This window comes from Lytechinus pictus, chromosome 15 (genome assembly GCF_037042905.1).
Source record: "Lytechinus pictus isolate F3 Inbred chromosome 15, Lp3.0, whole genome shotgun sequence".
NCBI classification, from domain to species: Eukaryota; Metazoa; Echinodermata; class Echinoidea; order Temnopleuroida; family Toxopneustidae; genus Lytechinus; species Lytechinus pictus.
This window is the reverse complement of record NC_087259.1, coordinates 6,244,490-6,269,429: the sequence shown is the minus strand read 5'-3', so window position 1 is coordinate 6,269,429 and position 24,940 is coordinate 6,244,490. Positions and strand designations below refer to the sequence as shown.

At 35.6% G+C, this 24,940-nt stretch overlaps 1 protein-coding gene across 22 annotated transcripts in view; it reads right to left on the bottom strand.

Moving 5' to 3' along the window:
- LOC129277685 (FK506-binding protein 15-like) overlaps window positions 1-24,073 on the bottom strand; it is a 92,051-nt gene extending 67,978 nt beyond the window's left edge. For 20 of the 22 annotated variants that reach the window (XM_064109921.1, XM_064109925.1, XM_064109922.1 and 17 more), the window contains exons 1-8: window positions 15,811-15,916; window positions 14,767-14,867; window positions 12,957-13,038; window positions 11,556-11,625; window positions 9,352-9,426; window positions 5,694-5,792; window positions 1,213-1,365; window positions 362-430 (exon numbers count right to left, since the gene is read on the bottom strand). In XM_064109921.1, coding sequence (XP_063965991.1) covers window positions 362-430; window positions 1,213-1,365; window positions 5,694-5,792; window positions 9,352-9,426; window positions 11,556-11,625; window positions 12,957-13,038; window positions 14,767-14,867; window positions 15,811-15,908 — 747 coding nt within the window. In that variant the 5' untranslated portion in view covers window positions 15,909-15,916. Of the gene's footprint in view, window positions 1-361; window positions 431-1,212; window positions 1,366-5,693; window positions 5,793-9,351; window positions 9,427-11,555; window positions 11,626-12,956; window positions 13,039-14,766; window positions 14,868-15,652; window positions 15,744-15,810; window positions 15,917-24,017 lie in introns of those variants that run through there. The other 2 variants (XM_064109930.1, XM_064109926.1) reach the window with 2 other exon arrangements.
- Between the last annotated feature and the right edge of the window lie 867 nt (window positions 24,074-24,940).

Below are 24,940 nucleotides of genomic sequence, written 5' to 3'. Positions count from 1 at the left end.
AAATACTCTGGTTTGTACACTGTAGCCACTACACATTCAAATTTGTTCACAAATTCATTCAGGAAGTATTTGATTGGAATTCGGTTTGATTCTGGGAGGCATTTGGGATATTCTGGACAGTCAATTCTAGGTGATTCTGCTCAGATTTGGGACCTATTCCAGACCTATTCGTATCTGATTCGGGGAGTTGCCCAAATCAGTAGTGAATAGGTTCCGAATCCATCAGAATCAGGCCATATTTGGGCAGAATCAGTCCGAAATTATTCGTGAGAATTCGGTTTTAGTGTAACCCTAGCTTAACACACTATCACCTGTTCATTATTTGTACTACATGTGTAAGTAAAATTTGACCATGTCTTACCTTTATTACTTTGCCTTTGCCAATCTTGAAGCGGAATGGTTTGTCTACACTGGTGTTGCTATCAAATACCTGCATGGAGAAAATAAAAGAAGAGTTATTTTATGATTTCTGATAATAATGGGAGATTACATATTTACAGAGGAAAGGGGTAATTCAATAATCCTTTGTACTCTATACATGTATTTTAACCTTTGTATTACTTTCTTATTTGAATGTTCCCACTTGTATAAAGTAATATAATTGGATTAAAAATTACATATTGTTATATTTATATAACAATTCATATTTTTAGTAATGATTGATCGGATCAATTGCGACTCTTTGTCAGACAGGGCCCAGACATTTGGCTGGAATGCCATGTTTATTCTGCTAATTTTTTCAGCAAATCCTTTGGCACATACATGTACATGTACATAAATATTCTATTCATACATACCTGTACATGTACAGACACTTGGGTCATCATTTTAATGGATTCCCTACTAACTCATTTTGAAACTGTTACCACAGGGCCCCGTCTTACAAAGAGTTACGATTGATCCAATCAATGGTACCTCTATGGAAATCCATCAGTGTCATAATTTTTTCTACAGGAAATTTGCAAAATGTCCTTTGTAAACAAAGGAGAACACACAAATTGTCAAGAAATCAATGAAAGTATGAATATACATCATTTCTAGAAAATATTTTGAACAAACATGTATTTTAGATGTTGACGTTGCTGGCTTTCCATAGTTGCGATTGATCGGATCAATCGCAACTCTTTATAAGACAAGCCCCTGGCATGTAATGTTTAGATCATCCATGAGAATAATCAGTTTCATTAGCAAATTTTATGTAACCATACTCACATCTCCAAACGACCTGCTGGAATAGAGCCAGCCTGTGTATTTGACCTCTACAGAATCGCCACTCTGGACCGCATCTCCTAGACCGATGGTAAGATCTTGGAAGACAAGGGCCTTGGTTGGACTACCATTGCTGTTCACCTTGGCTAGACCAACCTGCAAGTGTAACAATAATTCAACTTTTGAAGGTTTCCATGGCAAATAATTGATCAATATGGACGCTTCACAGTACCATTGTAGTCTGCAGGCACAGACCCTTTGTTTTTGCAATTTGCTTAGTGCATAATGCAGAGTCTGAAGTAGTGAGACTAGATTCACTATGTACTGTGGCTACCTCTACTTATTTGACACAGAGGCCCGTATTCTGAAGTCGGGTTTAACTTAAACCCAGGTTTAAAGTTGTGGTTTAAGTATGGATAGCCAATTGTTACATAAATCACTAACAGTAGAGATATCACATTTCAGCTCATTTGGCTCTCAAATCATTCATAATTGTCTAGGAAGTATAAATATATGATTGTCTTCACCATTGAAGAATCAGGAAAGAGCACAGTAAATATAAGAAACATACAACTTAATAAAATTTTGACACTTTTGGCTTCCAATGATTTTAGCACAGAGTTAGACCATGGTCTAAGTTAAACCTGACTTCAGAATACAGGCCAAAGTCTTTGGAGTCTAGTCTTCACTCTAGACCTGTTATTGGGTTAAGTGTCAAATATGAGTCTGTACTTGCAGACTAGTACCATTGCTGTTAGCATTGGATAGACCAACCCACATGTAATTATATTAGTAACAATAATAATTCAACTTTTGAAGGTTTCCATGGCGAAGAGTGCATCAATGTGGAGGCTTCATGATACACAACAAGAAAAAAAATAACAATTTTTTTCCGGGGGTAAATTTTTAGCTCACCACTCAGATTTTGTAATTATAAATATGCAGGACACAAAATATCCAGTACAACAATATTTTGTTAAAGATAAAAATGTCTTTGATGTTTGCATAACAAACATGAATGCTTTAGGTGCATCAAGTTCATGTTGTATTCATCATCCAGATAAATGGAAATAAAATGAAATTAAATAATTCTTTATTATACACATATACATTAAACATTGACAAAAAGACTATTTTCTATTATATTATTTAATTTTTTTTTTTAATTCACAATTACTGCAAAAATGCCATTTGCTGTCGAATACAATGTGAACAGTGTTATAGCTACAGTGGATGGCAGTGGTCGGGCCCAACCAGCACAGAAGATTTCTGACCACCATTCATCATGGAAAACACAGCTTTCGTCCACCACTAATTTAAAATGAAAAGTGTTTCAAAACTAACTCCTTGCAAAGAGGAATTGCAATTGCGTTAATTTCCATCTTAAATCTTGTTTTATTTTGCATAATTTACATTAAAAATTCCTATATTTGATGATTAGTTTTAGTTTATTTTGAAAGATTTGCTAAATGTCAGATTGTTATTATACATTGATGTTTCTTCACTTTTGGCTTTAAGACCACTAACCCAGCCTGAAAAAAACTCTGTAATGGCGTGTAATAGCGACCACCACTAAAATGGGTCTAGCTAGAACACTGAATGTGAGGTTATCTGCAGTGCAGGGTTCGTCAAAAAAAATAACACATTATGACTCAATACGATCATGCAGCTAATACTGACAGGTGTCATCGAGTTATTTCATCTCTTTGCATGTGTTATGTCACAGGAGGGGTTTTAAAATAGAGCTGGCGTTTCATCGTAAGTAGTGCGCTCTCCGTGCCCCCCGAGTGAATCAGAATCACACGGTTGGAAGTCCTTGACTCTGAGTTGTCTCCAACATACATTATACACCTACATATACATGTATGAATTTACATACATCTGTGCAAGCTACATGTATCCTTCCTCTGCTTTACAATACCCCCCTTCTATCTCTCTCTCTTTCCACTTGACATCTTCTTCACCCCTCCCCTTTTAATCCATTTCCCCATTTCCCCTTCCATTCTCATCTCTTCTTTCCCTACCCTCCCAGTTCTTATTCATTATTCCTTCGCTATTTATCCTCCAAATCCCATATCCCCTATAAAATACCCCCTCTTCACCCATATTCCTCTCCCATTCCCCACCCACCCCCATCATATCACCTTTCCATTAATCCCTTTCCTCTTTCCATTCTTATCTCTTCTTTCCCTACCTACCCTCCCGGTGATTCTTCATTATCCCTTTGCATTTGCCCTCCAAATCCCATATCCCCTATGAAATACATGTACCCCCTCATCTATCTTGCTCTCCCTGAACCCTCACCCCCCCCCCTCCCTCCCTGCAAACTAGCACCTTTCCACTAATCCCTTTCCCCTTTCCATTCCGATCTCTTCTTTCCCTGCCCTCCCAGTTCTTCATTATCCCTTCGCAGTTCCCCTCCAAATCCCATACCCCCTATCCTACACCCCTATTCACCCATCTTGCTCTCCCATGTACACGTTATCCCCTACCTCCTATCCACCAATACATTTCGCCTTCTATTCTGATCTCTCTACTTTTCCTAACCTCCCAGTTCTTCATTAATCATTCACATTTCCCCTCCAAATCCTATATCCCCTATAAAATACCCTATTCACCCATCTTCCTCTCCCATTCCCCACCCCCCCCCCATCATATCACCTTTCCATTAATCCCTTTTCCCTCTCCATTCTGATCTCTTCTTTCCCTTCCCTCCCATTATTCCTTCGCAATCCCAATCCAAATCCCATACCCCCTATTTACTCATCTTTCTCTCCTATACCCCTTCCCTCCTACCTCCTTTCCACCGAACACATTTTGCCTTCCATTCTAATCTCTCTACTTTTCCTAGCTTTCCGACTCTTCTTCCTTTCTTCCTATGTTCTTTTTCAAATCCTTATCCCTCCTACACTATATCCCTCCCCCACCTACTTCACATTGCCCCCATTCCCCCTTTCTTTCTGAACTACTTTCCCTTCCTTCCCTCTTTTTCTCTCTTCCTTCATTCTTTTCCAAATCCTAATGCCTCCTCTACTATATCCATCCCCTTCCTACCTCATATTGCCCCCATTCCCCTTTTCTTTCTGGGTCCCGTCTTACAAAGAGTTATGATTTATCCAATCAACCACAACTATGGAAAGCCAGCAACATCATCATCTAAAATACATGTTCGTTCAAAATATTTGTTAGATATGATGTGTATTCATCCATTCATTGTTTTCTTGAAAATTCAGTGTGCTTCTCTTTGTTTACAAAGGACATTGTGCAAATTTCCTGAAGAAAAAATTATGAAGTTGATGGATTTCCATATACTTGAGGTCGACCGGAACAATCGTAACTCTTTGTAAGACGGGCCCTGATCTCTTCTTTCCCTTCCTTCCCTATTCTTCTTTCTTCCTTCATTTTTTTTCAATTCCTAATCCCCTTCTCTTCTATATCCCTCCCCACCTACCTCATATTGCCCCCATTCCCCCTTTCTTTCTGAACTCTACTTTCCCTACCTTCCCTCTTCTTCTTACTTCTTTCCTTCTTTTTCAAATCCTAATCCCCTCCCATATTATATCCCTCCCCTACCTACCTCATATTGCCCCCATTCCCCCTTTCTTTCTGAACTCTACTTTCCCTACCTTCCCTCTTCTTCTTACTTCCTTCCTTCTTTTCCAAATCCTAATCCCCTCCCCCACCTACCTCATATTGCCCCCATTCCCCCTTTCTTTCTAATCTCTACTTTCCCTACCTTCCCTCTTCTTCTTCCTTCCTTCCTTCCTTCATTCTTTTCCAAATCCTAATCCCTCTACTATATCCCTCCCCTCATCTACCTCATATTGCCCCCTTTCCCATTTCTTTCTGATCTCTACTTTCACGACCTTCCCTCTTCTTCTTTCTTCCTTCAGTCTTTTTCAAATCATAATCCCCTCTTTTACTACATCCCTCCCCCCCTTTCTTTCTGGGTCCCGTTTCATAAAGATTTGTTACAACAACAAATGCACAATTCCTAGAACAAGTTTGATATCAGCCAATCAAATTGAAGGATTTCAGTAGCTTTAAACTATTATTGCAAGTTTGTTATTGTAACAAAATGTCATGAAGCTTTGAAGATTTGCATGGTGGTAAAACTGAATGGAGAGTTTTGCAGTAACACCATGTAGTTTAGTCCTGAAAAGGACTGTTGGTTTATCTTTCTGATAGTAGCTCTGAAAAGAGCTCTTACTCTCGACGTTTCCAGCACAAAAGTTCTTTTCAGAGCTTCTATCACAAAGATAAACCAAACGTCCATTTAAGGACTAAACTACATGGTGTTACCGCAAAACTCTCCATTCAAATGTAATGAAATGGGCCACTGATCTCTACTTTCCATACTTTTCTGACTCTTCTTCCTTCTCAATTAATATTTCTCCTCCAAATGCGCCCCCTCGTCCCTCTTCTTTCCTTCCGCCCTTCCCCTTCACTTCCATATATCCATTGCAGTTTCACTCCTTCCTTACCTGTTTTGCAAAGTCTATAGCATTCTGTTCAGATTCAAACATTATTGACCAGTTTTGTCTCTGTTCATCATAAAATGTTGCATAGTTGTTTGCTTGTACCTGTCGACATATAAATATACAAAAAAGTAAAATAAAATTGCATCATAAGCAAACAGAGGATATGTAGATCTCTGATCTACAAAATATCTAGTATTCAAACATAAAAATAAATGTGGTTGAAGGTTGATTTACATACTCGTTTTTTGTCAAACTTTAAAATTATGATAAAATACAATATTATTTGATAATAAGAACATCTATAAATATCTGGGGTACATTTTTTTTCTTTCTGATCTGCAGTACAGGGGTGTATGTGTATTTAAACTAGTTATACATAATGCTCGATTAATGTTCACCTCATAATTAATGACCTAATCTATCTTATTTAAAAATTACTATGATTATAATATCAGTTTCCAAATGAAACAATCTACCACAATCAAAATTTTAATAAATAATCATCACATTATTAATTCAATATTCAGGAAACAGGACCCCTGCTTCCATGACAATCTCTGAGGGAATGTGACTGAAATTAATCATAACTATGGCAAGCCAGAGATGCCATAATTCACCATCTCACAGGTGTAGACATTGCCTCTTGAAACAAAAACAGCACTAAGCATGACTGGTCAAACCAATGAATCATTAACCATCGTCGCTAAAAGCCTTGTGCTCAGTTCATTCGGAATGAATTAAAAGGGTACTCCGGGCTGGAAATAATTATACCTCAATAAATAGAGTGAAATTCACTGAGCAAAAATACTGAAAATTTCATCAACATCTGATAACAAATAAAGAAATTACTGAATTCTATCAAAGTAGAGCGATATTTTGTGAAAACAGTTATTATGCATGCCATCATGAATATTCATTAGGTGGGCTGATAATGTCACATCCCTACTTTCCTTTTTCGTATGTTATTACATGAATTCATGATTACTTCATATTTTCATATATGCAAGTTTGATATATCTCCCCTATAGTAAAATAAGTCGCAGTCACGGATATCTAATGCATTTTCAATACATTTGTTTTTTTAGTTTTAGCAAGAAAAAATTTGAGTAAACATAATTTCATGTAATAAAGTATAAAGGATGCATGGGGATATGACACCATCAGCTTGCACATACATGTAGAACATTAAAAAACATGCATAGAACTGTTTCACTGAAATAATGCAAATCTTTAAAAAATGTCATACACATAACTTTGTTATTCCTTGTCCGATTTTAGTCAAATTTTAATTGTTTTCTTTGCCTGATCTTATTTCATCTGCTTATATGATATCATTTTCAGCATGGAGTACCCCTTTAAGACCTTCCTGGCTTTCCATACGGCAGGCTTTCCATAGTAAATATCAATCAGAATCAATTGTACTCTTGATGAGGGCCCCTGCTCTCCATTAATAGCTCTTGGGTATGGGGTGGCCAATGCACTTGTACTGCAATTACTGCAATAATACCACTAAGTTTATAAACAGTGGGAACTACCCCTATATATGTAGGCAATCAACAACACAGTTTAGGGATGAGGCATTCCCACTGCCGGGGTTAGAATGACTCATTCCCTGGGTGGGTTCCCCTGGCTATTTTTACTTCTGATCGTTTTGAGGGCCTGCCAGTATTCAGAAATGTAGGGCTATTTTGATGAGAAAAGCTGGCTGACAATACAATGTGTACGTACGTGAATCTATTCATAGTTTTGAGGCACACTGTACAGTAAGTATATTTTTATTGATATATTAAATTACATTACATTATGAAATATTAAATTACAATCCACACCAAGATTGCTCTTTTTTTATATCATTCTTGACAACAAATTGTGACCTACATGTAAATAAGTAAAAAGTCATCTTCATGAAGAGTTGAATGATCGCATTATTGCATAATTAACAAAAGTGGAATTATGTGAATATTTTCATGACCATCCTACCGTGAACATTTGTTATAAATTTGTTAAAGCAAATACATGTACCGTAAGTAACGGTGTATTAACCGCACCCGTGTATAAACCGCACCCCCAACTTTGGACTTTAAAAAAAAAAAAAAAAAAAAAAAAAAAAAAAAAAAAATCCTTCTCACATTTACATGCATGTTTGAGGTACGAAAAAACAAAAACTAAGTTAAAGTTTTCAAAGAATTCAAAGAGATTACCAGTATGCAGAAATCTGCTGTTCTTGATCAATTCATCTACAAATGTTAGCAAGAAAGAAAGGTCCCGCCAATATTGGCAATTTACACACTCACTCACCTCACAGTCACAGTGTACACACACACAGCACTGCCTTTCTTGTACATGTACATTTCAAACTTCGATACGGTACCACTACCAGTACATCTTATCAAATTGTGATCAGTGTCTTTCACATTTCTTGCATCACAACCTCACAATCACTTTCAGAATTTGTCTAGCATTCGATGTCTTAGCATGAATTTTGGATACGGGATTACAGGAAGGTTCAAGAAACAAAGAAATTTGTATTTTTTCCAGTTGTTTGACGGCTTCGCGCCGTCTCTCTCGTGCGTGGTGCACGGTGTACATGGTATCTTATGAAAAGCAAACGGGAAAGAAAAAAATAAGCTGGCGCGAAACGGGACTTTGAGGGGTTAAATTAAATGAATAGCGCCAGCTTAAGTCGCACTAAAACCACAATACAACGCAAGCTAGCTCTTGGCTCTCGCTCAGCTGTGACAAATTATTACTGAGAATGCTTGGCGTCTCTTTGAACTTAGCCAGGGAACTTCACTGCTTTGAATCGAGAATAAAGTCGAAATTAGTGTCATGAAGGTGGGTGCATTTGTTACGACAGTATTTGATCATAAGATCATAATAATCGCTACCCATTACCCGCGGCTCATACCCCTCTAAACGACATTGCACTGGGCGGCTACGCCCGGCCACTCGATGTGTTGTGAACTGGCAGACTTCTTACATGTTCGGGAGGGGTTACGCGGGCGGGCTCAGACCCGTCACCGTGTATAAACCGCACCCCCGACTTTTGCTTATATCCCGCCGAGAAAAAGGTGCGGTTAATACACCGTTACTTACGGTACATGTACATTGTAGAATCAATACATGTATGTAATTATCATTTTCAACTATCAAATACTTTTCAAAGATGTACATGTATACTTGACATGAAATTGGTCAAAATTTTAAGAATTAAACCAGCTTTAAGTGTCTTAAATTTAAGACACTTTCAGCAAAGGAAATAAAAATATTTTTTTAATATATCAATTCAGGAAAAACAAAGACAATCTGAATGATAGTCTACTAATTGAGAACATGTACTGTATGATGCCATAAGTTCAAAATTAAAAATTCTACAATTTTTTGAGAAATTGCAAGAAAGTTAGAAACACTGTTGTTGAAGTAGATTTAAACATCATGACTCCTGAAAATTTCATTAAATTGATACACTGGATACAGATGTCCCTTTATATACTTCATAAAAAATACATATAAAAGTGTAAAATATTGAAATCATACATTAACACATAATTGACAATAACATTGCAGGTAAAAAGATGCAATGTGATTACCAAAGAAAACAGTTTTATACATGTAGTTGATTTGTGATATCCAAAATATCACCTTAATTAGGTTTACTCACTGTAAAGGCAAAGGTCGGTGATATCCTTGCGTGTGTGACTTGCTGTTGTTTACTGATATAAAGAAGTATCTTGTACTAAAATAGAAATATACACAAAATACAAAAAGTGGAGAAAATTATCATTTTATTGCTTGGAAAAGCACGAGAACAAAAATCATATTTTCAGACTGCTCAACTACATTTGGTCATATGATATAAGATATTATGAAAATCATCTTTTTATATTAGAAATACTCTGAACTAAATTTAATCTGCAAAAGAAAAGTATGACAGGGAAACATTACTAATAATCAACTTCCTACTGAAAATGGATACTCATTTGAAGAAAAATGAAAATTATAGAATTCAGTAGCCAGTGGCTTAAAACGGAAAAAAAACTTACACCAGTATACAGATTCATGTTTACAGTACTGAATACTTTCTATTATTCCAACATAACCGGAAAGGATTTGTCCAGGTGATATATTGTACATGTAAACAGATTATTAATGACTAGAAATATATGATAAAACTATCAGTTATAGGAAATGTTAACTACAGCAAAGAGGAAGATCTGGGGCCCCGTTTCATAAAGGACTTGCAACTGTTGTAACTTTGTCATAATGGCAACTGCCAAGGTAACAGGGCTCAGCAGCCAATCAGAATCAAGGTTACCATGGTAGTTGCCATAATGGCAAAGTTACAACAGTTGCAAGTCCTTTATATGAAACTGGCCCCTGTTGAAGATATATGAGAAACTGTACTGATTTAAAAAAACCTTCATTTAATATGGCACAATGAAGCTCAATATATTTCATACTGTTCGGGAATGGTGTGAAAAATGGCCTACTTATTCTTACAAACTGACAATATACATGTGTGCTTCAAGTCTGATAAATTGTCTGAAGTTCAACGGACAAACTCATGACGTCAGAATTATCTCATTGTGATGTCATGATTCATGTTATATGATGTCATAAATGATTTCATTGTGATGTCATGATTCATGTTGTATGATGTCATAGTGATTTCGTTGTGAAGTCATGATTCATATCTTATGATGTCATAATGATTTCACTTTGATGTCATGATTCATGTTATATTATGTCATAATGATTTCATTATCACATCTAGGCAACCATGAGACATCTAGAATGATGTCATTGTGCAGTATGAATAAGTAAAATTGGTACAAGATCACATGCCTCTGCAGACCTGGGCCCCCGTCTTACAAAGAGTTACGATTGATCCAATAGATCGTAACTCTATGGAAATCCATCAGTGCCATAATTTATTCTACAGGAAATTTGCAAAATGTCCTTTGTAAACAAAGGAGAACACACCAAATTGTCAAGAAATCAATGAATTCATGGATATACATTCATATCTAGAAAATCTTTTGTTCAAACAAACATGCATTTTATATGTTGACTTTCCATAGTTGCGATTGAAGCAACTCTTTGTAAGACGGGCCCCAGTTATCTCCATTTCAAAGGACTTGTTCAAAACAAAAAAATTGCTGACTTCATCATGTAACGTCTGAATGAGCCTAATTTACATTATTAAAGGTCAAGTCCATCTCAGAAAAATGTTGATTTGAATCTAAAGAGAAAAATCAAACAAGCATAATGCTGAAAATTTCATCAAAATCGGATGTAAAATAAGAAAGTTATGACATTTTGAAGTTTCACTTACGTGTATTTTTCACAAAATGGATATACTGTATGCATAATTTAGTCACATGCAAATGAGAGAATCAATGATATCCCTCACTCACTATTTCCTTTGTATTTTATTGTTCGAATTATACAACATCTCAATTTTTACAGATTTGAAAATAAGGACCAACTTGGCTTAACCATAACATGTTAAACAATGGTACATGTACATGTAATTCCACATGTTCAGGGAGAAAAAAAACTTTGTTTCACTTGACAATGAGGAGAAAATTAGGATATTTCACATTTCATATAATAAAATACAAAAGAAATAGTGAGTGGATGACGTCATCAGTCTCATTTGCATACCGACCAGGATGTGCATATAACTGTTTTGTGAAATTAAGCCAAAAAAATGTCATAACTTTCGTATTTTACATCCAATTTTGATGAAATTTTCAGTGTTATGCTTGTTGGATTTTTCTCTTTTTATTCCAATCAACTTTTTGTTGGGGCGGACTTGTCCTTCAAGTCTAACATTCATACACTTTAATATTAAAAACTTACATCGTTCGCTGTGTGGTTACCCAGAATAGCTGCACCAAGCTTCCCGTGTTTGATATATGTGCCATTTGAACTGTAAGAAATGAAAAATAGAAATTATTCCCTGAGTGAAAATAATATCTCTAATCTTTTAACCATTTATTTTTGAAATGTACATGTACTTATAAAAGAAAGGAATTATATCTTTTGAATGAAAAAGGAATCACTTTTAAAAAAATCCTCACAATGGCCCCAATGATTTGACAGAGCCGCCGTTAGGATCTTGGCTTATCTGATTACTGTAGTTTGTACAAGCCTTGTTTCATTTGGACATGTCTTTGAAAAGCTAATTTTCACTAATGACTAGGGTACATACGTGTATGTAAAGCCTAAATTGGCAACTTCCCTATTTACATGTATATCACCTTTAGACACACTACATGTAGCTGGTAGAATAATGTATGCAGATCGTGATTAATATTCTGTCCGCAAACATACAGTTAATGTGCTAATTATGCTCCATTGCATTGTCAATTTAAATAAATATGTTGAGAACATAGTAAAATTATGATATTACATTAGGGAAAACTTTCAGCAAAACAATATGCAGTTTATATGCCTTACATTGTTAAAGCATCATGTATTTGCTTTTAATTTAAAGGAAATTATTTGAAATACAGTCACACTATTAAACAAAATTCAGGAGAAAACTTGAAGCTTAATTTTTTTACTTTAAATATCAGTCATTTGTAAAGTTGCCTCAACTAAATTACATTTATAAAGATAAAAACACAACCAAAAACATTAGGATAAAAATATTGGTGACACACTCTGGGACTTCATGTTTCAGTCATTCGTAAGATAGCCTCTACTCAAATAAAAAATATTTGAAATATAGTAATTTTTTTTTAAATCAAAAGAAAACACTTTGACCAACACTTTGGCATGTCATATGCCAGTCATTTGCTAAGTCATTATGATTTTAACACACAGATTCATGAAAAACTTTATATAGGATCAAGTAACACAAAATTCAATGAGCAATCATTAGGACTCACTGATTTTCAAGAACAATTAGGTCAAAAAATATGTCAGAAAAATAATCTTACAATGAACTAAATTTTGAATTATTGTAACCTGGGCCAACACAAATTTTTAGTCAATCCAATCAATAAATAGTGACAGCCAATCAAGATCATTGATGCATGACTATTCTGTTCAAAATACTGACCAGGGACCAATCAAAATCATTCTTTCATTTATACACTGTAGAATCCAATCAATAAATGGTGACAGCCAATCAAGGCCATTGATGCATGAGTATTCTGTTCAAAACAGTGACCAGGGACTAATCACAATCGTTCTTTCATTTATGCATAGGGTACCCAGACACACAAGAAAGATTGCCCAATATATATTACTTACAATCTGTATGCATGGACTGCTACTGCTAGTAGTAATGCTGACTGGCCTCCTTGGCCTTGGGGCTGTTGCTGAAGTTGTTGATCTATTACAAATATCCAATTACATATTGTCATTATTTTCATCCATATTTACATTGCAATTGTTCAAAGAAATTTATTTTAGATCCCAGATGGGGGGGCAGTTGATTCAAAAAAGGTTTTTTTTCTTTGTTTGCCAAGAATCTGACATTGACAAGCAAAAAAAAAATGGAATAACAAATATCTCAAAAAGTAAGGGCACTTTGAAAGAAATGGAAGGATTGAACATTAGGGGAAAAAAATCAAATTAAAAGAAAACAAGTTTATCACAGAAAATTAAAGGCACTTTCAAAGAAATGGGGCACAATTAACATTTTGGTTGAAAAAAAAAACTCTTTGATGTCAACAAAAATATGAAAGCAAAATGCATCTCATACATAAAAGTGGTGATGATTTTCTGTTTTGTGTGTGTGCATTTTTTTTTCTTTTCTTTTTTTCCTCTTAATTTCATTCCCTAAAAAAAATGCTTGCAAATCCTAGATTTGGTAGGTATTGTCTTTTTTACTGCCCCCACCCAAAAAAATTGTAGACAAGTTTCCTTCACACTCAATTCTGTTAATTCATTATTAGTATGGAAACAAAAAAATAAAGCACTGTCTACCATGTACACTTTCTCAGTTATTGATATTACTGGATGATTTTAAGAAAGATCTGAAGAAAAAAATGAAGTAACATTGAATTCATAAACTTCAAACATATTTTTCTACTGTTTAATTTTATTGGGTTTCTTAACTTAGATTTTTCATCAAAGAATGGTTTAAGTAGAATAAATGTCAGAGTATAACCAAAATTGCTACAAATGTTAAGGTTTCCTTCCAAAGCCTCCATAAATAATTTATTGCTACAAGTATTCCTACCCTCTCCTCCCACATACAGTATTAATAACTTGAATTTGAGGTGAGGGCTGCCAAGTAAAAACCACACAATGTAATAGTTTCCTTCCACCGAGTGTATATAAATATATCTATGGTAGAGTGGGCGTGTAGTCCCATCATTAGATTACTGAAGGCATGTGTGAAGAAGATCTTAGCAAGGAGAGATCTGTCAAGGCTGATTACACTAATTCATGGATAGCACTGAACATGAACTCTCCACACAGAAGCCATATGCATCACAAGACACTACAATATGTACAGGTCCATAATAGGAATATAATAGGGGCAAAGACCTTTCCTTGTGGTACTACTCATGTACCATCATTTTTCACTGTGCTCATAATGTATTTTTCTTCAAAATTGTCTATGATCTAGCATAATTTCAGACACTGGTGTCAATCCGTGACGTCATACTATTCAAGTGGAGGGGAATGAAATAATTGATCATCCCTCCTTGAACAATAGATTCACAGCACAAATCGACACCCATGATTTCAGAGTATTTATAAAAGGTCCTACTTGATCCCTTACATATTGTATTAACATGGTACAAAATATTTAATCCAATCACATACTTTTCATATGGATCCACAAAACATGAGCAAAACTTGAAATGCGTTCCTAAACACTTGTTTCTGTCTGCTAATTTCTAAATGTAAGTAATATGCTTCATGTATTCAAACAAATCAGTTCCCACCAGATACGGAGATAACTACTTCTTGGTTGAGTGCAGCACATTGTGGATAAATTCTTGATAAAGAAATTGATGATTATACAGTATAATTTGAACCCTGACTCTCTGATTGCAAAATTAGTCAGACTGACCATCCAGCATATTGCAATTATCATGACTATTACCTTTGGTTTTCTTTGGCTGTTTGGGTGCTGTGAATGTCAGCGACTCATTGCCACCTTGGTTGTTGGTTTTGTCCATCCCAAAAAGGGAGCTTAACTTAGACCTGCAGAGGAGAACAAAGAAGAAAATTCCTTTAATAGTCATACAGGTCATAATAATCACTAGTAAATAAATTAATTTCATTTATTAATTCAACAATTAAAAAAAAGATACATATATACAGTAATATTCAAATAACAATACATCAAAACAATACAAAGTAAAAAAAAAAACGGATAGGGAGCCCAAAGAAGCAAGAGCTTGTATTTAGGGCTCCATACACGTAACAAGGTTACAAATATGAGTTGATTATAAAGGACCACAAAACAATAACAAAAGGATGATACAATCATTCACTTTTTCAGAGAGTCCACCACCAGTTAGTCCACATTTCTGCCAGGAGAAACATTTCATCATGACAATTTCATTACAAATATTTCATAGGCCCATAAATTCTTGGCCCTTGTTAGGCTAAGATCATACAAGAACTGTATTGTACAAAACCTTGCTTCTAGACCAGCTTGGACTCCCATCTCCGAAAGTCGCAGCAAATGAAGCCAAATACCCCACATTCAAACGCTGATGAAAACAGTTACAGATTGAATGGTACACTGCAAGAGACTAACATCAACAATAAGTTGCTTTTCTTAGATTCTAAAATCAATCATAATTCAAATTTCTTGCAAAAGATCGCAATTGACAGCTGATTGCTGTAATATTTCCTGCTACAGGAAACCTTAATTGATTTTCAATACATGCATTCGGAAATGATCTATCAGTTGCAAACTTGCAATTGATAATTGCAACCGATTTCAAACGAGTTTCTTGCATCGACCCGCATCTACTTACGCCATCAGACTATAATCCCAAAAGAAGCGATATTCATACGTGTACTCATCCATACTGCCTCTGAAGCAACAAGACACGGTCCACAATTCTGCCCACAAATATTCTCCAATCTTAATTTCAAAAAAGGATTATGTGAACGCGGAGAAGGTCCTACTTACGTCCTCTTGCCATAACCCTCATTAAAAATGGCCTCCGGAGTTACGTTCACGGCAGGACGGGGTGAACCATCGCTATTATTCTTCCGATACCATGGCATGGTGTTACACTATCAGTGAACTCTTGACCAAATGAATGGTTAGGGTACAGGCCTATCGTGACTAGTCTAAGAATATCTACACATGTACAAGTGAACCACCTGTCTAGTCCAAATCAAACAGACATTCACACCTTTCACACTAGGAAAATAGTGTGATTGCTAATGAACAGTTACTAAGGACCTAATTATCGCCCGACTCCATTTGTACATGGTACGCATTTCTTGCCCGATCAGCTGATCAACAGGGCAATCACCCCCCACCCTCATGAAAAGAGGGATTTATTATTTTTACAGTTATTTTTACGGATTCACTAATTGAGAAGGATACAATATGGTTAATAAACTGTTATATAAGACTGGAATATAATATTATTTACGTCATTCATTGGACCTTTGTGAAAACCTTAGACAGGCTTTAATAAAGCTATATAATACAAGCAGCGGTATCAGTGACAATATCACACACAAAACAATGTGTACTATCAGAATATACAATCAGTGTTCACTGATTTAATAAAGTGAATACTGTTTGTATCAGTTACACAATCTTCATTCACTGATGTTGTCACTGTTATCAGGGAACACTATCAGAGTTAGATGATTCATGACAAGGTCTTGCTTCACAATCAGAAGCAAAATCTTTGGGCACATTATCACTTTTTCAAGCAAAGGGTGTCATAGTCTGCTAGGTGCAAACCCTTCACTTGAGAAAATTAGTCTGAATATACAGCCTATGAAGTTTGGTCACTGCCAATGACTTGTGAACAGAAGATCCCCTAAACTTGAAACAGCAAGTTGTATCCGTGCTAGTCTTGTGTGACTGAAGACCCACTTGATCAAAGTTTCAATCAGGGTCTGTGCCTGCAGACTTGGGGTGTCTATCTCAACAATGCGATGTCTGTGTTACGCTTCTTATGTATACTCTTAATTGTAGACAACATTTCATTGAATTTTACTGTTACACATAAACGAATAATTACAATTTTTTCAAATTCTTATTCATCAACAATCACACTCAGATGCCCCATAACTGCCTGAAAACATTCAGGTTTTGGGATAGAGCCATAAATATTGAGCTCCACTGTGGAATCATAATCACTATTTGTACAAAGGTTATACAATGCCATGAAGAATTTGATTTTAATGTTTCTAGAACAAAGTTACCATGGCAATTATGATTGATGGGATAATCATCATTCATGGTAACAATTTCATATGAAACAGGCCACAGTATTGAATTGTAATGAGAGTATGTAAAAACCCCTCCTTTCTAAGACATCGCCAGGATGCAGTCACGTCACGTTGCTCTCAATATCCAGGCAATTGCCAAAAGTATTTTCAGAGGTTTACAATAGAGAGAGTTTGCAGCTATGAGTCTATATCTTGAGGATGTCAACACTAACATCTGTATTACATTAGAATTTCAATAGCTTTACAAGGCACTTGAAAAGGTTCAAGGATGGAAGGCCAGCACAAGATCATACGGTGACATGCCATTTGCTCCTGCAATAATTGCTCCTAGCTTAATTTCATCTAAGATGTAGGGTTACCGTTAGGGTTGCATAGGGTTTTATGTTAAGTTCAGGGCAGGGTATAGTGTTAAACCCAGGGTTAAAGTTGGTCAATCGATTAGTGTGTGGAATTTAGAGCGGAGCAATTGTCGCCGGAGCATGGACCAGATCATACACATACAAATGTACATTAAAATCTTATTTCATGACCTCTCTGTCCAGACTCCCATAGAAATCCACAGTATGTTATACATCCTGTCATAGTCGATAATCACGATCCTTCCTCTAAATCCTAATTTTGACACATTTATGATGAAAAAACTCAAGCGATAATTGCTCCAATGAAAAAATCTGCATAGCTCAAACTCTACTTTACACCAAACTTGCCAAACCTACTTCCAACCCTAAACCTGACCTTTTCCTTAAACCAAATCATTACATGTACATGTATGATGATGAAAAAAGAGAAGTAGTTCCAAGAGCGAATGTTGGTCACAATCCAAGCACCACAACTCTCATTTTTAGTAGAAAAATAAGCTTGCACCCATAGTTCAGAAATAACAGAACAAAAAAAATCTAGAAACAATAAATACTTTTTCATGTATCTTAAGTAGATATCAAACCATTGCACTTTGAAAAGTTGAATATTTGATTGACCTCTGTAGAAGGGAGGTCAGGATAATTCAGCAGGAGAACTCAGGCAATCACTGTCTGAATGGGAATAGCAGACAATGACATCGTGATTACAGAATACATGTACATTTGAATAGTATCCCGTTACATGACAGTCCTTGACCCAGAGGTTGATGAACATGGTTCCATGACATTTGCTACATGTACAATTGCTCCGCTGCAAATTCCACACATTATTAATAAAATAACAAAATTCAACCCAGGATTTAACACTATACCCTGTCCTAAACCTCACACAAAACCCTATTGCAACCCTATCCCTAACCCTTTATCTTAATAGACAAAAATATAATAATAATAATAATAATAATTGGATTTATATAGCGCTTTTTCCAGAGGATACAAAGCGCTGTTGATGGCATAAGACAAGTTAAGGTTTATGGTTTATAAGTGTGTTTTGAGATGTTTCTTGAAGAGGTCAAGAGAAGAGAGGTTTCAGAGAGATGGAGGGAGTTTGTTCCAAAGGCGGGGGGCAAGAGGTTGAAAAGAGTTGAAACCGGCCTGTTTTCTGATTTTTGGAATGACATAGGAAGGATCAGCTGCAGAACGAAGAGAGTATGTAGATCTTTGTTGCTGAAATAATGAAGAAATGTAAGAAGGAAGTGTGGTTGACAGAGATCTATAGGTTTGAACATGTATTCGATAATGTATTCTATCAGAAACAGGTAGCCAATGAAGTTCATTTAGAAGAGGGGTAGCATGACACCATTTGGTTTTTGACAGATTAATCGTGCACATTTGTCGCAAGAGTAGATGTGGTGTCATCGATGAAAAATAGTACACACACATTCAAGGTAAAACCATGTTCAATGGGGGGGGGGGGGGCAAATCAGATTTGGAAAGGGTAGGGGTGCGCAGCCCCAAAATCTTAAACCCTAACCGAAGTTGCCATGAAATGAGGGGCTCAAGAACTACATGTACATGTAGATGGCCCTATGCAAATGGGGGTGCTTGAGAACTGGAATTTGTCAAACATGAAACAGGGGTCCCTCGAGAACAGACGCCTGAAATGAAGAACTTACATAGTAGGAACGGCAGTTCTAACTGGTTGGCCAATAAAAGGGTGAAAATTATGTGCTTGGGAACGGCCGGCAAGTGTGAAAAGAGGGGGGGGGGTTAAGGGCATCATATACCCATACTTCCATTATGTACGTATCCCCCCCTCCCAAGTTTTTAGAATTCCTATTGGTCAGGAAACAATCAACAACCAAATGACACAGTGGACTTCTGTAAGAAACTACAAATGTGTAGAGGATGGTGTAAGTTCATTCTGTATGGAGAGCACAATAAACTAGTAACATTTAATAAAATCTTTTCATTTTTATTGCATAATAGAAGAACAAGTTTATTCTTTTAGAATTCATAAACATCAATAGTGATGATGATGATATTATTCAGATTCAATTTAATTCAATTCTCATATCAGAAGTACTTTTTAACTACAATTTAAAGTGAAGCTTGTCTTGAATGTAATTTATAATGAAACAATTATGGCTATGACAAGAAACTTTACAGATACGTTTACAGGAATATACATGTACCTCTCCAGGATTCAGCTACAATGCTACAGATCTACAGATCAAGTCAGACTTCATTAAAATGTCATAGATCAAAATCACTTCATTAATGTCTTGTATGTCATCTCCTTGTCAGCCTCAAAAGTCTTCTTTCCATCACCAAGAACTTTCCAAATTGATCAAGTTCTATAAAGAAAACATCAACCTGGCACAACACTCACTGCTATGAAAACAAATTGGACAATCTTAATACCAAATTTATTTGTAACTAGGCATTATCTTAAGTTTTATCATATTACATTTCCTAGATCAACAAAGATCGCAATGCCCTTCCCAAACCTGGCACCATGCCTCAGTCATGAAAGACGTTGTCACATCTGGATTTTTTTTTAGCCAACATACATGTGCATATGCATGTCAACATACAAAATGGCAAGCTGTTTTTAATCGCATACATGTATATCAAGAAGGGCAAGTCCAGTTCAATAAAATGTTGATTTGAATAAAAAGCATAACAAGCATAACACTGAACATTTTATCAAAATCGGATGTAAAATAAGAAAGAAAGTTCTGCTTTATAATATCACAAAACATTTAAAATCTGCCAAAATTGAAATATTGTGTATAACAATAAATAACAAAATAAATAGTAATTTTTTAGTAATTGGTTCTGGGGGGGGGGGGGTTCCAGAGTACACTGTACAAGTACATTAAGAAAAATAATCTTGAATAATTAAATAATTATCCTATAATTTCTCTGTGAACTTTACATAACACTATTCACTTACACAAATTTCCTCTTATTTCCTTACATTACATTCACAACATTTAGAACAATGATATTGCTTACATAATTGAATTGCACCCCTTACATAACCCAAATGCATCCATTGTGCCAGTGTCCCCTCCTCAAAACGCTTCATCTTCCAATGAAGCTGTACATGTATGTATCATTTCCTAGTACCTCCCCACCCTCCTCCCCTTTCTAATCATTACCTTTTGTAATTAAAGGGCTACTCCAGGCCGTAAATAATCATATCTTAAGAAATAGAGAAAAATTCACACAAGGCAAAAATACTGGTCCAAAGTTCATCAAATTCTGATAAAAAAATAAGAAGTTGTTGAATTATAAAGTTTAACAATATTTTATGAAAACAGTTAAATATACATTGTCATGAATATTAATTAGTTGGGCTGATGATATCATACCTCCACTTCCCTTTTCCTGAATATGTTATTACATGAAACAGTGCGCGACACTGGCACCAGTCCGATGGTCCCAGACCAGTGAAAATTGCCAACGGGCCAATAACTAATCAGAAATAGCCAGATTATATAAATATCTAAAACTGATACAAATGGTATTTTCCCCTATTTTGTAAATTATAAAAACGACTCCGGTGTCTTCAAAAAGGGCTCTCATGAATGATGTTGTGTGTGTGTGTGTGTACTGTTTGTTTTTACATGGTTTATTTTTCTGGAGGGGAAGGGGCAATAAAAGCAATAAAAGACAGCAAAATAAACAAGTCTTCTTATGTTTTTCTTTACATTTTGGGGACCAGTAAATTATGGGTTCGGACCAGTAAAAAATTTAGAAAATGGGTATCTACTGGTCCGACATGAACGTTTTTTTAATACCAGTATGAAAAAAAGGATTAGTGTGGAGCCCTGCATGAAATCAGAATTGTTTCATTTTTTCATACACGTGTGAAAGATATGTCTCCAAGGGCTTAAAGTTGAAGCAATGAATATTAAATGCACTAAATCAGTTGTCAATCCATTTTTTTAATTCTTGGAGGAAAAAAATTGAATAAACCTAATTTCATATAATAAAATACTAAAGAACAAGTGATGATGTGACATCATCAGTTTGCTCATTGAATATTCATGAAGACATGCCTAGAACAGTTTCACTGGAATAATGCAAATTTTTAAAATGCCATAACTGATATCTTTGTTATTCTTTGTCCGATTTCGATCAATTTTTTCAGTGTTTTGATTGTCTGAGTTCAAATCACATTATTTTAAGCCAAAGGCCGCAGAAAACCAACATCAATGTACTTTATTATAAGTATTGTGTCGAGTGGCGAGCCAACGCTGGCGGTCCATAATATAATTTGAAAGCTTACTTCTTCCTTACTACACAATTTGTCAGCGAGTTTACAAACAGTCCTAAACCTAGGATGGTCTCCAAAACAAGCTTTAATTTTGAGATACTGTAAGTGTTCAAACTTTGGATGATTTCCCAATTTTCTGATTTTCATAACTTATCGCTTTGAATGAAACCATGATAATTATACCAATTTCAAGCATAAATTCTATCATTTCATAATTATATGCAGTGTCCTGACTTTTTAATAAAGGTTTTATCATAAATTGTACCATCAGCGTAAGAGGGCGACAGGCAATTTTGCTCTCTTCACAGCCAAAATTTGCCCCCGAATTCTTCAAATGGTGGAGCGTTGTGGCCCAGTGGATTAGTCTTCGGACTTTGAAACAGAGGGTCGTGGGTTCGAATCCCAGCCATGGCGTAATTTCCTTCAGCAAGAAACTGATCCACAATGTGCTGCACTCAACCCAGGTGAGGTAAATGGGTACCGGTAGGAAGTTATTCCTCAAGAAGCTGTGTGCGCTATGAACGCCTAGCTTAGCCGGGTAATATAGGAGCGCCTTGAGCACCTAACAAGGTGGATATGTGCGCAATATAAATACCCTATATATATGATTTGGGGGCGACCATCATTGTCAGAGTCACGAAAAGATCTTCCACAGACAATATTCAAGAACATTTAGGAAATAAAGATTCTGTCTAAGTCAGAATGCTGATATCTGCATTTACTGCAAGTGCTTGTTGCGTTAAAAAATAATGAAAAAGATAGGCAAAAAATATATACAAGTTGGAAAAAATAGCCCCTGAAAACTCTGAAATAGTTTTTACCCTACTACCGCTACCCATAATATACTTTCTATCATAATCTTCACATAAAATGTGTTTCAGACAGAACTTTTTCACTCCACCTTAAACTAAAATGACTCATGAATCATAGCCCATACATGATCACTGAAACAGCATACACCGCAAGCTAGAACCAAATCTAACATAAAAGATTAATTTTGAAATAAATCTACAAATATATCAAATTTAAAGATTAAGAGGGGATTAGGGTGGATTAGTCTTATCTGTACCAAGGTGGATACGAGAGTTGGATCAGCTATCATACACGCTGCATGAAATTACATATTTTGGACCAATTTCAGAATGTTTTGATATATTCACTCTACAAAATATAGAATTCTATACTATATGCTTCCAAGCTTGTACCATTAAATTCCATATCAAAGCTCATGGAAGATTAAGAAGTTTGGAACATTTATTTCATATTTCATATTTCCCGAAAATCTAAAAATTTGTATTTTGATATAATTACTTTGCTCACTGCATATTCATGAGGGTGTGCATAGAACTGTTTCACCAAAATAATGCAAAACTTTAAAATCTCATGATTTTGTTGAATTTGTTATTCCTCGTCCAATTTTCATTAATTTTCAGAGATTTGTTTTGTCTGAGTTTAATTCACCTTTTAGAATCATATTATTTTCAGCCTTGAAAACTCCTTTAATATTAGACAGCATATGTAAACTGATAAATCACAGGAATTACCTAACAAAAAGAAAAAGTACTGCTATTGGTAGTGGTAGAAGTAGTACTGTAGAAGTAGCAGTAGCAGCAGCGACGTCGGTGGAGGTGGTGGTGGTAGTAGTAGTAGTAGTAGTAGTAGTAGTAGTGGTAGTAGTAGTAGTAGTAGTAGTAGTAGTAGTAGTAGTAGTAGTAGTAGTAGTAGTAGTAGTAGTAGTAGTAGTAAAAGTAGTAGTAATAGTAATAGAAGTAGTAGTAGTGGTGGTGGTGGTGGTTGTGATGGTGGTGGTGGTAGTGGTGGTGGTAGTGGTAGTAGTAGAAGTAGTAGTAGTAGTAGTAGTAGTAATGGTAGTAGTAGTAGTAGTAGTAGTAGTAGTAGTAGTAGTAGTAGTAGTAGTAGTAGTAGTAGTAGTAGTAGTAGTGGTAGATGTAGTAGAATATACATGTAGGTGTAGTATAGCAGTGGTAGATGTAGTAGAAGTATTATCATCAATATCCAAAAACAAAACATTTAAAGATAAATCGTGGGATATCATCATTGATTTATGAGAATGCAGAATACATGTACATGTGTCCAAAGGAAAAAAATTTGACAACCACAGTTACTTGGTATCTGCAGTAGCAGCAGCAGCAGTAAATGCTAGTACTTTAGTAGAAAACAACATATGAATTGATAAATCAAATAGCTATTTCAAATAGCTTCAGACTTTGGAAATGAATAATAATCTTTAAGTAAAAGAAATATACTTACCCAATCATAATCCTTGTATATTACCAAAAAAAAAGTTATCCTCGCTCTAATTAATTCTGAACTTCAACGAATGGCGGCCATTTTGATTTCGGATTACCACAAACACAGGCAAAGGAATGACCACAACAAATCTGAATCACTCGATCCCGCTGCCTTCTATGCGGTTACTGTACAATCGCTATATGATTGAACAAACCTGTCCATATCAATATGAAATTCATCTACAGTTTGCTCTACGAGTATTAAACATGGAGGACTCCTTATGCTGGACCCTGAAACCGTCTTGGAATCTTAAGTGACAATCTCTTCTCCACACAGAGGATATACAACTCCCGATTAGGATCTCTTTAAATTCCCCGTCGTCAGACCACGGACTACACGCCTTATTACTCAGCAAAGCCCATCGCTGAGCTTTCAAACCTAAGAAGGGGGTACCCTAAACACTTCCCCTTCACCGCTGTATACATGGAGAAGCTTGGCTCGGTCACGTAGGTCCATACGTGTAAGCCGTTAAACCGAGATCGATGTGTTACTAATACATCAGTTGGCTAAAAATGTTTCAAGATAAACTGTGGAGAGTGTGTCATAGGCCAGTGGCCGTAGGACGACTCTCTGCAGAGAGTGAGCTCGCTAATTAATCACTCTTTCAGAAGAATTTTACTCTTTTTGAAGAAAAATAATTTCTGCATCTTAAATTTTAACCATAAAACTGCATTTCAGTAGGCACTACTTCTCGCAAGTGTTTTTCACAAGCTTTCCATTTTTATCTATTGTCATCCCTGTCCATATTGGAAATCATTTTCACCCAGAAAAAAATTAAAAATTGAATGCACAGAAAAAAATTAATTGAATTTGAATCATAAGTTTAGAAATATATGGAATGAATATGAACAAAATTTATATAGTACATTGATTTCAGAAGA